Source organism: Sycon ciliatum, chromosome 6 (assembly GCF_964019385.1).
Source record: "Sycon ciliatum chromosome 6, ocSycCili1.1, whole genome shotgun sequence".
Taxonomy (NCBI): Eukaryota; Metazoa; Porifera; class Calcarea; order Leucosolenida; family Sycettidae; genus Sycon; species Sycon ciliatum.
The window spans coordinates 23,399,212-23,418,501 of NC_088648.1; the positions used below are offsets into that span (position 1 = coordinate 23,399,212).

Below are 19,290 nucleotides of genomic sequence, written 5' to 3' on the forward strand. Positions count from 1 at the left end.
TTGGATGTCTCAACGTTGTTGTTCCACAATGCATATTTACATCTGGGTATTGGTGTATTGCCATGTTGGCTTGTTGAGGGCTGGGCCAAATAGAAAAAATATACACACAAACACACACACACAAACACACACGCACACGCACACACACACACACACACACACACACACACACACACACACACACACTGTTCAGTGGACGTCAATTCCCCTTCAGCAGCATCATGCGCTGCATAGATGGGCGGAGAAGACCGGGATTGGGGACAGGGGTGATGGAGATGCAACCACTCAAATCTGTGGAACAGTCTCATCGAAAGGCACCGTCAGGTTGATTCAGGGAACGTCTAAAATGTTTTGTAATCAGCACCATGTATCTTCACCTGCCAGTCTCTGTATGATGGAGAGCTGGCGTTTGGGCTCTCTCACCTTCCACTCGACGCGCACCTTGTCGCCGTCCACCTCCACCAGGCCGCTGTACAGCTCCGCCTTGGACGCATGCCATTGATCCACGGCGCGCCGTACGCACGCGGATAGCTGCTCGATCGTTCTCGACTGTGGATTCTGCAACCACAGGTCGCCGCTGGCGGTGGGACCGTGCTTGAGTACCATGCTTAGATCGTCGATCAGCGACTGCTTGGCGGCTATCTGCGCGGCAGTCATGTCCAGCGCTCTGGCCATGTAGACTAAGTTGAGAGGATGGTAGCGCTGCATCTCCGGTGTCCACGGCGCGTTGACACGGGTCAGGTCCTCCACAGGGTTTCTGGACCGGCCCAGCATGAACTCGCCCATCTTCTTCTCAGGGTCACGGAGCACGTACAGATAGCCTTCGGTGGTCCGGCTGCTCGGCGGCTGATTCTCTGATCTGGCATCCTCACCGCTCTGTCTCTTCGGAGACATCGGGAGTGGTGACTTCTCATAGATTTCGCTATCGCTGCTATCGTCATCCATGATTCTTTCGCTCGGAGTATGATATTTTACCCTCTGCCAACTACCAGAATACCTACTACAATTGGTCCTCCACCCCCTTTCGTAGAATTGCGGTTGCCAACAAATCGAAGTGAGACTCGGCGCGCAACAGCTCAGAACCAGTCTCCCAGTCTTACTCTACGCTAGAAAAGTGTCACTCCACGGGTGTGTTCATGAACATGTCCATTGAGCGTGATCTCCAGAAAGAAATTATGTGGAGCTGGGACCAGTTCCTTGCTCACACTGTATATGAATGGTGGTCCAGTCCGCGAAACCAGACCAAACCTCCTGTCCAATGTCAGTAATACCAGCGTAGCAAGACGTTACATACATACACCTTACACACATACACCAGGCACGTCGACGGCAGCGTTGGTTCCACGTAGATCTACGTGCGGATGGAAAGCAAGAATGCACGCGCTCGTGTGACAGCGGAGTGAATATCGTCTGCGATCTGAAAAGGTGCGTTACAGCTGTGTCTACCAGCGAGCTGTGCTGCTCGCTAGCCCGGCTCGGCTTTCCGGGCTTGCAGGACAGCTTGTAAACAGTGCAGAGTCTCGAGACCCCTTCACTGCGGCCTCATCTCGTCCCTATCAAGCGGATGCAACCGTGCAGGGTAGATCCACGGAGAAATCGGCGGCGTAAATACTAGTTATTCATTCTACGTGCTATAATACTGGTACTGCTATAGACTAAAATTTTAATGAATGTTTAGTAGTAGTAGCAAAACGTATTCCAATCAACTATTCAATTAAACACACGGAGAGTTTTTAAATGCGTGTTGGGCTCGGATCTTCAGCAAAATGAAAACACAATTTGATCACGGGCAGATTTCATGTACATCAAGAGCAGATAAACACATAATAAGGTGATAAAATCTCTCACACATAATGTAGGCAAATGATTTTCGCAAATACTCGTGTGTTGGTTGGTCCAGTGGCAAGAGATCCTTAGACCTTACTGGTAGATGTCATGTACATGGCATAGCAGGTAACCGTACGCAGATCTGCGCGGCACGAGCAATCCTAATAAAACTGACAGACATCGCTTGCGCTTACAAGCAGCAGCTTGCTAGATGCGTGTTACTTCGAAAGGGGGCTTTCTTGGCCAAAACCATTGTGGGATTCGCAGCTGGTGCGACATCATCGCGGTAAAAGGTGGCGGAAGACCTTGAGACAAACACCAAGCAATCGAACCATTCCTGCCGCAAAGAGAAAGGTGATGTGTTTCACTCCCGGACAGAGATAACAAGGAGGAAGTCAACTAGCAAGAGGAGCCATCTGGCATTCGCACTTCGATGCGACAAGTTCGACACCCTCGTACAGCACTGTCGTCTGTCTTGATTCAGGTACATGACAATCATGTATTCTGTGCATGAACATTAAAAAATTTTAGGACCTGGTGCTCTTTTGCAATACGGTGAAACCTGTCTAAGACGACCGCTCATGGGACCTTTACAAGGTGGTCTCTGTTACCAGGTGGTCTCCTTATCCAGGGTCAGTTGACTGGAAATAGCATCCATTGGTCGTGGTTTTTGTGATCTTCTAGGACAGGTGGTCGCCTTGACAGGTTGTACTGTACAGTGAAACCTGTCTAAGACGACCGCTCAAGGAACATTCAAAACGTGGCCTGACTCCCTGTAAACCAGGTTGTCTCCTTATCCAGAGGGTCATTTGACTGGAATAGCATTCCTTGGTCCTGGTTGAATTGATCCCCATTTCGCTGTGGATTACTTTCATTCTTAGGGTATCCCGTAAGAAGACCTTGAGTCTGTGGGGACTGCCCTATTAAAATATGAATAAATAATAGTAATAGTAATAATAATCTTCTAGGACAGGGGTCTCCTTATCCGAGTGGCCGCTTTGGCAGGTTTTACTGTTCAGGTACATATCTAGAGTCTTTACGGCTTCGTTTGGATGGCTATTGCTGCATTACAATTCTGCGTCCACTTCACCACCACAACCATTGCGTTCTGCGGCCGACCACGTTCATTTCCTACTACAGCAACAAGAAGCTCCTTCAGTACTGAGCATATTTTTTAATTCCTTCTGACAGCTGTTTCGGGCAATTACCTATATAATAATACTCTCTTACTTTCTTGTTGCATTATAATTCGAGAAACAAACGAGCAGATGTGCCACATAAAAACGTTACGAATGCAGTAATGACGTTTTAAAGATGATCATGAAAACTACAGTATTTAAAATGGCAAAATGAATATTATGGACGGGACGGGGGAAGGGGGCAATCACACGAGTGGATGGGGCATCATAATATCAGGAAAAGGTGACGCAAGTTAGTTAGAAGTTGTCGAAGTATGCATGCGCGTGCGCCTGTGCCCTTCAGGGGGGGGGGGGGGGTTCCGGGGGCCTCCCGCGGGAAAAAATTCAAAAAATGATGCAAAATCCTGCATTTTGACCGAATAAAGAGGGTTCCGGGCACCCAGGAACCCATACGGGGCACGCGCCTGGTATGACACAATGTATACAATTAGTTTTACCGTATAGACCGCTCTCCACCTTCCTAGCCCCGCCACCATCCCCTCTATATAACTTCATTCTCACATTCGCTTCCATGTATTTTAAAAAGAATTACACACAAATACAAAGAGCGAGGTGAGAACGCATTCGCCAGTCAGTATGTGACAAGGTACAAGTCAGTATGTGACAAGGTACAAGTACAGTCATGTACACTGGAATCGTGTCTGACATCACACTCGTTTGGAAAACATGGCACCGTACATGCACCATTGTATTGTATTGTATTGTATTGTATTGTATTTATTTAAAAGGATTCTCCAAAAGCAAATGGATGCTTATCACGGAAGTCTCCCACATAAATATCGCAAGAAAAATGGGGAAATGGGGAGAGGAGAGTGGAAGATGAAGCATGGGAAGAAGGGAAACAAGTGGGAGTGGCAGTTTGGCTAAAAAAAGTAAAATGTTTTTACTGTGCTATTATGATAATTGCGACGCCGTATCATCGTGCTCAGGTACTCTAATGGCCTAGGCGAGTGCCCGCATGGGTTCTTGCGTGCCCGAAACCCCCCTTTTTTCGCTCAAAATGCAGGATTTTGCTTAATTTTTTGAAAATTTTCTCGGGAGGACCCGGTACCCCCCCCCCGCCCCCCTTGTAGGGCACCAGCGCACGCGCCTGTGGGCGATTCATCCCGCGTACGGGAAAGCCATCGCGCGACCGTCGCGCGATGACTTTCCCGTCCGCAAAATAGTTGAGCTCAGATCAACTTTTTGGCGATGCGATGCTTTTCCCGTACGCGAAATGAAGTATGAATCGGCCTCGCGGCCGTTATATGCAAGGAAAAGGACTACCAACTGTAAACTAGAGAGGGAACTGACGGAATCCTGGCATCGGTCCTTGGGTCCGATTACAATTCAAGCGGCTCACATCACACATAGGCACATGCATGCCGAGGGCACACATGCATACACACTGGCACAGGAACACTCACGGACGGACACACATACAGACACATGCACGCGCGCGGGCGCGCGCACACACACACACATCATCATCATCATCATCATCATCATCATCATCACGGTCCTGGACATTGTGTTTCACTACCTAAGCTGAGGGGTCGAGAGACGAAATATATATCAATGCGTAGCAGGTACCGGTAAGTTGAGTATGCATGGTACGTACACTCTACAGCCAGCCCTGTGTCCGGCGACGCAGCCTATACGCTTGGTGCTGCTGTGAAGCTAGAACCGTCTTTCTGGACCTGCAGAGCCAGCCACCGGCACTTCAGTATGCCTTGCAGAATATCATTGGGACCTGCTTCCTTGAAGATATTGAAACATGGCCGCTTGTGATTGTCAGCTACCAGGGGGGTTGTCCAGTGGGTGGGAATGTCAGGATCGCCACATGCGGACTGCGCGTCAGTGCGCGAACAGCAATACATAATTTTATCACATGGCACGTGATTGTTGCCCGTACTCCAGCGAATCAGCACCTTTCGCGCCGCGGGCAATAATATGCGATATTGCCCGCAAAAAAATTGTTTATTTGCCCGCAAAAAAATAGTTTATTTCAGTGATCGCGGGACTACGAAGACTGTAGACTCTACGACTCTACGACGAGTCGCAGTGTAGCATTGAGAAGATGGAATTCTTTTTGGAGATGGACATCCCGGCAATGGACATGGCCTCGGACGTCTGCCGTGTGGTGCTTGCAGGGATCATTTGTTCAGTCATGTTGGCAGCCTGACCGTCGGTAAGCTTGTGGATAAGATTCAGTTCTGCTCGAAGTGGTACTGTGATCACAAACAATTATTTGAAATAACACAAATTCAACTCAGCGTCGTGCGTTTTCAGATCCTCGCAAAGTCACTGCCTGTGTGTGGTCTTCATGTGCCACGCAAAACTCTTACCAGGCTCATATGTCCTCTGCCTTCACCTTTGCTTGAACAACAAACACAACAATTCAGGAATGTTTTGCAATGAAAAACACAGCTATCTGGAGCTGAAAAAAAGAAGAAAAATTGTCCTCAGAATTGCACACCAGGGAGTCGTCAAATGCTTGCACTTGTTGCAGTACTGTATTTGACAACTTCCTGATACACATGTAAACATGAAGAAACTCTTTGTGGTAGCACTCTTTTTAATTTTTCAACTGAAATTATGATTCTGCTGTATTTTATTGTCGTTGCCATGTCTATTGCTATGACGATGCGGTGCCGGCACTTTTTTTCTGTCTCCGTCTTTCAGTGCTGTATACTCTCTGATGGCCTGTAGCAGACTTTTGTTAGGGTGTAGGAGAAATATCTTCATTTTTCCTGTTTTGATAATGATAGCACATCAATATACATTGTGGTCATAATGTGTTGGCATTTGGGCTAATTTCAACAGCAGCCCAATGGTCTGCTCTGTGGGCCATGTGATAAATTTGTTATAGCATGGTTGCTGCGGGCCTTATGGCATATTATTGCCCCTCGAGGTTAGCCCTCGGGCCTACGGCCCTCGGGCTAACCTCTCGGGGCAATAATATGCCATAAGGCCCTTGCAACCATGCGATAACATATACATATTCCTCGCAATGTCTTGTGGACGTTGAAAACTGTGCGCACCGGGTTCACAGGTGAGGGACTTCGCTGCAGCTCCATACGGAAGCGCGGAAGGCATCAGGGCATTTAACCCGCCACTTCTACTGATCCTGGACAATTGCACTGAGCTGCTAAAGAGGGACACACACAAAAACACCCAGAGAAACACACATTATGTGCAGACACGCACCCCCCCCCCCCACACACACACGTGCACCCACACACACGTGCACCCACACACACACACACACACACGCACCCCCCCCCCCCCCGAAACACACACGCACCACCACCACACCCCCCCCCCCTCCCCGAAACACACACACACGCACCACCACACCCCCCCCCCCCCTAAAAACACACACGTTCACACACACAATACAAACTCAGAGGTAACATATGACGTACACCCGCGCTCTCTGACACAGCCAGCAACACCAACGCTTGGTACAAAATATCGACTTTTCGCATGGGACAATAATACCCGATCGCACCTCCATACAGGCAGGCTTACATTGAATCAAGTTGTACAAAGTCCAGTATATACAGTAATTACGGGTGAAACGATTACACTTTTCAGCTATCGGTTAACCTATCCTTGTGACGATTCGATTATCGATTATGATATCGATAATTCGGTACGATCCACGCCAAACCCAGAGTGCTGACACACAGAAGTAGTCAGGAGGTATTGCAACATAGTTAAAACATCTTCCAATTGCAGAACAGTTTGCTCTCGGCAAGCGTGGCAGAGAAACAAAAATATTATTCATTTATAGCCACCAAGAGCGGAGTGATAAGACTTAAAATAGGTCAGCATAGACACCTTTCTGCGATTTATGATAAGAAAGACAAACATCATGACATTGTCACTGATACACACCTCTAGAGACCAGCTCTTAAAGAGGAGCGTTCATAATTCAAGAAAGATGGCTGAACACTTCTATAGCGGGTTCAAGGATAGAGAGGCATAGAGGCATGGGGGACGTCAGCGGAGTAGCGTAGGCAGGGGGATGTCTGCAAATCGGCGGGGGTATGGGGTTGGGTATGTCAGCAAAACAGCCACTCAATAATATGTAACAGGATAACGTTGTTCAGCAGAAAACACAGGTGGGTGGGACAGACAGTGACAGTGAGCAGATGAGCCAGAAAACGTCAAGATAAACTCTCACAGCTAAGCGCATGTATGTAAAGACAGACAAAGAAGACAAGACAGACAAATATACATGGACGTACTCGCAGAAGTGTGTGTGTGGGGGGGGGGGGGGCACATGATGACACACACAAACAAACACACGCACAGACGAGTGTGTGTACACACACACACACACACGCACACATAGACCAGAGTGACCAAACAAACACACACACACACACACACACACACACACACACACACACACACACACACACACACACACACACACATACACACACTGATGAAGCATACATGTGCAGACATATACAGATATGCACGAACATCCACACGGTAACGGATAAACCCCCGGACACCTGCCCATACACACACACACATACATACTCTCTCTCTCTCTCTCTCTCTCTCTCTCTCTCTCTCTCTCTCTCTCTCTCTCTCTCTCTCTCTCTCTCTCTCTCTCTCTCTCTCTCTCTCTCTGTCTCTCTCTGACTCTCTCTGTCTCTCTCTCTCTCTCTCTGTCTCTCTCTCTCTCTCTCTCTGTCTCTCTCCCTGTCTCTGTTTCTCCTTCTTCCTCTCACTGTGCATGTGAATATGAACAGCAGCTGCTGCAGAGTCAGTTGCGAGTCAACACACACTCATTCATCATCTCACGTATGCACACATCTCATTGTATCGAGTTCAAGCTCAGCTCCCGTCGCAGTGCAATTTCACGACGGCGTACCCGCTCGGCATCCCGTGCCCTCTCCGCCTTCGTCTTTCTCAGCTTCGGTGGCTTGCTACGATCGAGCCTGGTCTCATCCAACTCGTTAGCTTTGAAATGCGTGATCCGGCGGACAGTTTCTTCGCGGGGAGCTTTCTGACCCAGTCCTGCACGGCTACGTTTCAGTGCTGTGCTCACAGGCAGCTTACGTCCGTCCTCGTGTGGACCCAGGCCACGTTGCGGCTGCCAGCCGTTGCGCACCAACAGCCGATAGCCGCGGTTGTGAGCGGGAATCTCGTAGAACGTCGGTGGTCGCTCGTCGCCGTGCTCGTGCACGTTGAGGCGGTGCACCGTCGATGCCAGGTGACTCTCCTGCTCGCCGTACGCGAACTCCAGCTTACACAGGTCGCACTGCACGATGCGCTCTGCGTCCGAGTTAGCATGCTGAGCCTGCTCCGTATCATCACTGTGTCCTCCTGTGGACACGGTGCATCGTGGAGAAGTCTCCATTTCACGCCGGTGTGCATCCAGCAATGATACCACGTCGGCATGCTGGGACTGTGCTGCTAGATGGCGTGCAGTTCGTCCTTTCTTGTCTGCAACGTTCCACCAGTGAAGATCCGCGTTGCTTGCGTTAGTGACACTGTACCCACTACTCCCTGTACCAGTGGTGTGTACGTGTGGGGTTTGCACTTGTGACTCAATGTACATGTTATGACACTGCAGGAGTGTGCGGACAATCTCTACATTGCCTGAGCAGCTGGCCGACATCAGGGGAGTCCAGCCAAACGCATCGCGGCGCAGCAGCACACCGTATGCAGCCACTTTCAGGCGATCGTCACACAGTATACGATTCACTGCCGCCGTGTCACCGTTCTGGCAAGCTTTGAAAATCTCCTCCAAGCTGATGGACGCAGCACGAGCTCGCCGCTTTGCTCTCCGAGAAAGTTTACTGCACTCCTCTGACTTCAAGGCACGTTGGAAAACAGCGTCGCAGCCATCGTTCACCGTTGATGCTTCTGCTGTGGTTGAGGAGCTTGTAAGATTCTCGTAGAAATTCTTAGCTTCATCACCAGTGAATGATACATCGTCCAAATCACCACGTCGCTGACTGCGAGACGTTGATGGCGAGCAATGGTCTCCATCGGCAGCAGGTTTGAAGTTGATGTAAAGTAAACTCGACATTGTAATCCATTATCAAATTTCGCAAAGTGAATGAAGCACCAAAAGGCAAAACTCAAAACACACAAAAACTCCAATCTCACAAACAAAGCTGAACAGCCAGCTGCATGCAGAACGTTTGAATCACGAAGTAGACTGACGTCACAATGACGTTCTTTACGATTTTTTGTTCAAAAGATTTTTGGAAGGGGAGCGTACTAGCGTGACGTAATGACTTCTTTTTTTTTTCCTGGTCCAAAGCCTCTTTTTAATACGGGCAAGATTAAAATTAAAAGCAACACAATGATGAGAAAACAAGAGGGGTAAACACAATACTGACTCACTTTATCAAAGCTGTTGACTCACGCATACACACACACACACACACACACACACACACACACACACACACACACACACACACACACACACACACACACACACACACACACACACACACACACACACACACACACACACACACACACACACACACACACACACACACACACACACACACACACACACACACACACACACACACACACACACACACACACACACACACACACACACACACACACACACACACACACACACACACACACACACACACACACACACACACACACACACACACACACACACACACACACACACACACACACACACACACACACACACACACACACACACACACACACACACACACACACACACACACACACACACACACACACACACACACACACACACACACACACACACACACACACACACACACACACACACACACACACACACACACACACACACACACACACACACACACACACACACACACACACACACACACACACTACTACTACTACTATTGACAGCTGCCAGAAATGGCCACGCCGCTCCCCAAAGGGAGGAACTGTCAGAGAGGTTAGGGGGGAGGAAGGCAATGCTCCAAGTGGCGTTCCAGATCTTGCCGCCTCCGGAACCGTCGGTTGTGGCAAACTTGGCAGTGAAACTTGAATTGTTGGCGTTCAGCCACAGTAGGGCGCTTTGGACAGGTTCCACAACGGTGACGCTTGAGACCCGCAGCCGATTTAAATGAACGCTGACAGTTCGTGCAAGTTACACCAGGAACAACAAGAGGAGCAGGGGCAGGGGCCGGCGGCTGGTCGACATCGCCTAGCCGACACTTATGCACCGCAAAGCCTCCTCTGCTACGTAGCCATCGGTTGCATGTTGGACACTGTACTGATCCAGGCTGCTCCGATACCGGGAGCTGACGGATTGCTGAACACTTGTGACGGACCATGTCGGAACTACGGCGGAACAGACGGTTGCAGGTTGGGCACTCGATGCTCTTCGGGGCGGGTTCCTTGTCCTCACCTGCTGCTGTCACCACTCCACGCCACTCTCCACGATCGCTTGCCAACTCAAACCAGTTACGCACTCCAGCCACGGATAGGTCCGTGTGAATGGTGTCCTTCCAGCGACGACGAGGTCCACAGAATGGCCGAGACTGAGGGAGACAGGCAAACAGCAACTGCTTCGGTACTCTGGTGTCATCAAGACGAGCCAGGTGCCCAAGCCACTCCAACCGTCTCTGCTGCACCATGCGTGACAATGGTGTGGGATCACCCCACTGTGCTCGCAGTTCTTGTGAAGAGATGCGCTGTTCCCACTGTCGGCCTCGCGATACGCCAAGGATGGAGCGAATGTTGGCATGGTGAAACCGGTCCATTCTATCTAAATCTGCCTTCAACGGCGTCCAGCATTCTGAACCATACAGAACCGTTGACAGTACGCAAACGACATACAGGTGGCGCCTGGTAGGGAGGTTCAGGCTCCGGTCATGTAGGATGCGCCGAAGACCACCAAAGGCCCCTGCACCCTTTGCTAGACGGCTCCGAATGTCCGCTTGCGACCGCGAGTCTGGAGTGATGGTGGAACCAAGATAGGGGAATGAGGTGACTGCTTCAACCCTATCACTGCCAATGACCAAATCAGAGCAATCAGCAGGGCAAACTCCGAAACCTGCAACGAGAAGCTTGGTCTTGGTCATGCTCACTGTGAGACCCAAGCTGGATGCGACCTCACAAAAGGCACACAGGGATTGATCGGCTGCGTTGCGAGTTGTAGCGAGCAGTACAGCATCATCCGCAAACTCGAAGTCATCAGCATGGCCGGACTCGGAGTGGGGACGACGCCTAGTGACACGAGGGAACAGCTGGCCATCAATTGTGAAGCTGAAGTCCACACCAGACTCTATTCCACGCTCAACGAGAAGGGATCGCCAACGCTCAATAACTAAGCCGAAGTACAAGTTAAACAGTACAGGTGCCATAACGCACCCTTGGCGCAGCCCATTCTTGACAGATATCGGATCCGTGCAACCACCGGCAACGCGAACGCAAGCTGACATGTCTGTATGGAATGATTTGATGATGGCCACAGTCGGGGGCGGCACACCCAGCCGCAGCAATGCCTGCCAAAGAGCTTCGCGAGGGACAGAGTCGTATGCTTTGCGGAGATCCACAAATACGCAGAAGAGCTTCGATCGATGTTCGTACGACTTCTCGACAAGTTGACGGACAGAGAAGATGGCGTCCGCACAACCACGGTGCCGCCGAAACCCGCATTGGGATTCAGGCAGTTCCGCCTCAGCAATACCTTGCAATCGGTTTTGCATGATCCGAGCAGCCAACTTGCCGACAACCTCCAGCAATGCGATCCCTCGCCAATTATCGCAACGAGAGAGGTCGCCCTTCTTTGGAATCGGTACCAGCAGTGCATCGCGCCAGTCCTGGGGCACGCAACCCCCCGACCAGACAGATTGGAGTAGGTCCAGGAGGAGTGGATGGAGGACAGGCACACCAACCTTCAGCAGCTCCGGCACAATCTGTGACATACCACCAGCTTTGCCATTCTGTAGGTGCCTAATTGCCTGAGTCAGCTCATCCTCCGATGGTGGCAGTGAGAGGGAGTCCTCGACCTCACGCTGAGGGATAAGTTGGAAGACATGCGGATCGTACACACTGCAGACATTCAAGACACCCGAGAAATGCCCATGCCACGTGCCCTGCTGCTCCTGAACAGATTCGCAAAGAACTCCATCGGCATTGCGGATGGATTGGACAGACAGGGGTTGCAAGCCCCCAAAGCAGCGTTGCATGTCGCGAATGGCAGACCAGACAGCTTTGCCACTGAAACGTCCACGGTGCACCACCGCCGCTTTGTCCATCAACCAAGTTGTTTTTGCCTTCCGGATACCAGTACGAGCCCGGCCACGCGCTTCTTTGAATGCCCGGTGATCAGAGTCCCTGCCGCTTCTCAGCCATTGGCTATACAGGGTATTACGAGACTCCAGTAGAGGCTCCAATACAAGGGCATTGTCACGGAACCAATCTGGCATCCGCCGCTTGTCCCGACCAACCACCTGCTCCGCCGCGTCAACAACAGCCGACTTCACGGTACTCCACTTACAGTCCACAGACGAGGCGCGGTCATACGTGGCTAAACGAGATTCAAGACTAGCACAGTACTCAGCACGTACAGTAGCCACACGCTCAGCCTCCTCTTCACTCATGAATGGCTTCCGATTGAATTGGTGAACAGCAAACTTCCGCGGCCTGGAACGTGCATCATGATGGTACCGTTGCTGCACAACGTCAGGTAGCCGGTATTTCATGCGGACAAGACGGTGGTCTGTGCTACACTCTGCAGTGCGCATCACTTGACAGTCCATGCAACGTTTACGGTGTTGTTGGCGTACGAACACATAATCTATACAATGCCACTTCTGTGATCCAGGGTGTTGCCAGGTGTACATGTGAATGCGTTTCTTGGGAAACAGTGTGTTACATACTGTGAGCTGTTGACACGCCAAGAATGTGAGTAGTCGATGACCAGCATCGTTCACATCACCAACACCATGTGATCCATGCACTCCCTGCCACATCTCTAGTTGCAGTGGGCCAAAACCAACACGAGCGTTGAAATCCCCCAGGACGATGACGTCATCAGCAGAGTTGACATCGCTGAGAGCAGACTGGAACTGAGCAAAGAACTCTTCCTTGTCAGCATGGGGGGATCGAAACGTAGGAGCGTAACATGAAATCACTGACATCCACCCGTGCTCAAATCTCAACCTGGCCGTCACGATGCGCGACGAGACGGGCCTCCACTGGCAGCCTGCACGTTCAAATGCCTGCTTGGCCCTCCGACGCAGAACCAGCGCAACACCCTCGCCACGACGAAAATTTTCGTCAGGTACGGGGCGACCAGAGGCGAGTACAATCGAATCGCCGATGTTGAAAGAGTCTCTCCCAAACCATTTGGTTTCCTGCAGGCCAGCCACTTCCACGTCAAACCTGGACAGCTCACGGATAACCAAGTCGATCTTTCTGTCCTCCACGACGGGCACAAAATTCAAATTTTCAAAATTCACTCGTCTCTTTGCCGTCTCGACCGGTCCGTCATTGTTGACCAGAGTGCGGACGTTCCAAGATCCAAAGGCCAATGTTCGCAGCCTTCCTCTCCTCCGCCTTCCTGACAGTACTCTCTGAGCTTCGCAGTTTGGAACCATTCGGGGGTCAGCTACACCACCGCGAATGGAGAGGCGAGGACGACAACGGTCGTGACAGAAAAGAAACTGCCCTGGCGACCGCGCCGCGGAACCCTCGCCCCAGGAAATTTAGGAACACGCCAGGGGCGACTCTGGTGAACCCAGAGCCACCCCGTGGCCTAAGACTAGTAAGAAGAACGACGGAAAAAACTCAGATAAATCGGAGCTACAAAAAGTGCAACCGTCCCCTTCAAACACAAGGGACACACACACACACACACACACACACACACACACACACACACACACACACACACACACACACACACACACACACACACACACACACACACACACACACACACACACACACACACACACACACACACACACACACACACACACACACACACACACACACACACACACACACACACACACACACACACACACACACACACACACACACACACACACACACACACACACACACACACACACACACACACACACACACACACACACACACACACACACACACACACACACACACACACACACACACACACACACACACACACACACACACACACACACACACACACACACACACACACACACACACACACACACACACACACACACACACACACACACACACACACACACACACACACACACACACACACACACACACACACACACACACACACACACACACACACACACACACACACACACACACACACACACACACACACACACACACACACACACACACACACACACACACACACACACACACACACACACACACACACACACACACACACACACACACACACACACACACACACACACACACACACACACACACACACACACACACACACACACACACACACACACACACACACACACACACACACACACACACACACACACACACACACACACACACACACACACACACACACACACACACACACACACACACACACACACACACACACACACACACACACACACACACACACACACACACACACACACACACACACACACACACACACACACACACACACACACACACACACACACACACACACACACACACACACACACACACACACACACACACACACACACACACACACACACACACACACACACACACACACACACACACACACACACACACACACACACACACACACACACACACACACACACACACACACACACACACACACACACACACACACACACACACACACACACACACACACACACACACACACACACACACACACACACACACACACACACACACACACACACACACACACACACACACACACACACACACACACACACACACACACACACACACACACACACACACACACACACACACACACACACACACACACACACACACACACACACACACACACACACACACACACACACACACACACACACACACACACACACACACACACACACACACACACACACACACACACACACACACACACACACACACACACACACACACACACACACACACACACACACACACACACACACACACACACACACACACACACACACACACACACACACACACACACACACACACACACACACACACACACACACACACACACACACACACACACACACACACACACACACACACACACACACACACACACACACACACACACACACACACACACACACACACACACACACACACACACACACACACACACACACACACACACACACACACACACACACACACACACACACACACACACACACACACACACACACACACACACACACACACACACACACACACACACACACACACACACACACACACACACACACACACACACACACACACACACACACACACACACACACACACACACACACACACACACACACACACACACACACACACACACACACACACACACACACACACACACACACACACACACACACACACACACACACACACACACACACACACACACACACACACACACACACACACACACACACACACACACACACACACACACACACACACACACACACACACACACACACACACACACACACACACACACACACACACACACACACACACACACACACACACACACACACACACACACACACACACACACACACACACACACACACACACACACACACACACACACACACACACACACACACACACACACACACACACACACACACACACACACACACACACACACACACACACACACACACACACACACACACACACACACACACACACACACACACACACACACACACACACACACACACACACACACACACACACACACACACACACACACACACACACACACACACACACACACACACACACACACACACACACACACACACACACACTACTACTACTACTATTGACAGCTGCCAGAAATGGCCACGCCGCTCCCCAAAGGGAGGTACTGTCAGAGAGGTTAGGGGAGAGGTAGGCAGTGCTTCAAATGGCGCTCCAGGTCCTGTCGCCTCCGAAACTGGCGTTGACTACAGACTCGGCAATGATGTTCAAAGTGCTGGCGATCAGTCACTGTAGGGCGCTTCGGGCGGGGTCCACAGCGATGGCGCTTGAGGCCAGCAGTAGACATGAAAGCACGCTGGCAGGCAGTACACACCGGGACCTCGGCAACAGGAGGAGCATCAAAAGGCGGTCGGTCGTCACAGTTGTCACTCCCTAGGCACTTATGCACTGCAAGCCCACCCCTGCTCCGGAGCCATCTACTGCAGGCAGGACACTGCACCGACCCAGGCTGCTGTGATACGGGGAGCTGTCGGACTGCTGTGCACTTGTGCCGGGCCATGTCGGCGCGCCGACGAAACAGGCGGCCGCAAACGTGGCACACAATCGTCTTCGGGGCAGGCTCCTTCACCCCCGCTGCTGCCGACACTATGTCACGCCACTCTCCGCGATCATTGGCTGATTGGAACCAATTGTGCACACCGGCCACAGTCAGATCAGCCTGGACAACGTCCTTCCAGCGATGTCGGGGGCCGCAAAACGGGCGGGTTCGTGGAAGATGAGCGAAGAGCAACTGCTTGGGTAACCGATTGTTATCAAGCCGAGCTAGGTGCCCAAGCCACTCCAAGCGTCTTCGCTGTACCATGCACGACAGTGGAGTAGGGTCACCCCACTGTGTGCGTAGTTGCTCCGATGTAATGTGCTGCTCCCACTGGCGGCCGCGCGAAATGCCAAGGATTGACCGTAGGTTGGCGTGATGGAACCTGTCCAGCTTGTCCAAGTCCGACTTCAATGGGGTCCAACACTCCGAGCCATACAAAACCGTGGTGAGAACACATACCACATACAAATGCCGTCGAGTAGGCAGGTTCAGGCTCTGATCATGCAAAATCCGCCGAAGACAGCCAAAGGCCCTGGCACCCTTCGCAAGGCGGGTCAACTCCTCTCCCGACGGTGGCTGCGTTAGCGAGTGCATGATCTCCCGCTGGGGGATTTGCTGGAATACCTCTGCATCGTAAGTACTGCAGACATTCAAACACACACACACACACACACACACACACACACACACACACACACACACACACACACACACACACACACACACACACACACACACACACACACGTAATGACTTTGAACATGCCAGTGTCTTACGTCACTGTCCCGTTATGTACATGTACATGACGAGCACAATAATTATTTTTTTGGCACCTACATGAAATGTATGATCAGGGGATGGCCCACGCTTGGTAAAAAAAAAACAATGAGAAGTTGCGTACAAATCATGTACAGACAGACTATGGACTCGAACATAACAGAGTGGAAAACCGGAATCCGAGAAAATGATAACATACAAAATCATAAAGGGGGGGGGGGGGGGGGGGAATGAAGCAGAACAGTAGCGCACTAGCCAAACACACCACTACTGGCACCAGTATCGTAGTGAGTACTACAATTAGGGCGCGCTCACACTGCGACCAAAACCAGCGTCCATGCGGCCATGCGGCCAAGTTGCATGGCAACGGCATGAACTTGACCAAAACGTCGCGGCCACGTTTCAAATCGTGACCGCGACCCCCGGAGGGGGGTGCCACGACCAGTCCATCCTCAAGCGTGCAAAAAACATATCTCTGCCACTAATCGAGACTTACACTGATTTTTGCGCTTTTGGGCCCAAATAAGTCTTGATGACGGCAAAAAATAATTGTCAACTGAATACGGAAGTGAACGAATTTGGTCGAAAGTGTCGAACCACCTTCATGACGAGTAACCGTTTGTGGCCACTGTTTGTGAACTTGGAGCTTGTTATGGTGTGTGTTGGCAGGAATTTTTTTATGGCGATCAGGAAACGTTTTTCACATCGAAATCAGTGGTTACCCTTTGAAATTGAGATGTTCAAACAGCGAATTTTCTACGTCGAAATGAAGTTGGAGCACCATCGAGTTTGATTATTCCGATTTCCTTGGTGGGCTAAGGTAAGGGTAATTAACAGCTAGACATAAAAATCTCACCTGTTCACGCCCTGTATAATCCAACTTCGACCTTCAAAGTGGGCGTACTCAAGCAACATAAATTATACATGCCGTATACATAAACCTTTGAAGGGAGCATGAAAACACGCAAACGCATAGCTGTGTATACATGTACATTGTAGACCCTAGTTTGTGTTCCTCTGTGTGTCTCGGTGTGTCGTCAATGCTGTATTCGACAACCGTAAGCATAAGGAGAAAGTTGCCGCTGTACGCGCTCTTGTGTGTAGTATGTGTGCCGCGTTCAGTTGCTGTCTAGTATGAGATATCGGTACATGTAGCTGGGCTGGTGGTGCGTATTGCCTTGATGTGGATCACCTAACTCGTGGCCTTCTAAAGCCTGTCGAAACGCATGCCGTTTCAGATGTATGGTCTCGTGGTGTGTGTGTGTGTGTGTGTGTGTGTGTGTGTGTGTGTGTGTTGTGTGTGTGACTGTGTGTGTGTGTGTGTGTGTGTGTGTGTGTGCGTGTGTGCATGTGTGCGTGTGTGTGTCAAAATGCATGCCGTTTCACATGTATGGTCTCGTGGTGTGTGTCTGTGGTAGGAACCGGTGGATTCTGCTCGAAAAGGTGGCAGATTCTGCTCGAAAAGCAGTGAAATTGGCAGAACCATACAAACCTTATGGCGGGCAATTCCTCGAATTCTGCTCCATTTCTTTGTCCACATACCAAACATGCATGAAACTTACCAGAAAAAGTACCGAATTCTGCCAATTTTCTGCCGGCAGAATCCGCCGGACCCTAGTCTGTGGGGGGGGGGGGGGGGTGTGCGTGTGTGTGCGCGCGCGCGTGTGTGTGTGTGTGTGTGTGTGAGTCTGTCGCGCTCACAATATCTCGTTTTCTGCTTATGAAGCTACATGACTATATGTATGTGTTATTTGTAGGAGATTACAATGTAGAGGTGATTGTCTGCTTTGCGTTCCTCTCTGCTTGGCCTGCATTATCAATTTATCAGTACTGGTTTTTGCTCTTCACACGTACACGTACCCCCCCCCCGCACACAAACAAACATACACACACACACACACACACACACGCACACACGCGCACGCATGCTTATGTATACGG

General features: G+C 50.7%; 2 protein-coding genes across 2 annotated transcripts; both read right to left on the reverse strand.

Moving 5' to 3' along the window:
* Positions 1-6,714: 6,714 nt before the first annotated feature.
* Positions 6,715-9,133, reverse strand: LOC135819744 (G patch domain and ankyrin repeat-containing protein 1 homolog). Its single transcript, XM_065333008.1, has one exon. The coding sequence runs from the start codon at positions 9,064-9,066 to the stop codon at positions 7,846-7,848; it is 1,221 nt and encodes a 406-aa protein (XP_065189080.1). The 5' UTR covers positions 9,067-9,133; the 3' UTR covers positions 6,715-7,845.
* A 1,126-nt stretch (positions 9,134-10,259) lies between these two features.
* On the reverse strand, positions 10,260-13,627 carry LOC135820135 (uncharacterized). Its single transcript, XM_065333446.1, has 2 exons — positions 10,598-13,627; positions 10,260-10,361 (listed from the first exon to the last, which is right to left on the reverse strand). The coding sequence occupies exons 1-2, from the start codon at positions 13,625-13,627 to the stop codon at positions 10,260-10,262; spliced, it is 3,132 nt and encodes a 1,043-aa protein (XP_065189518.1).
* Between the last annotated feature and the right edge of the window lie 5,663 nt (positions 13,628-19,290).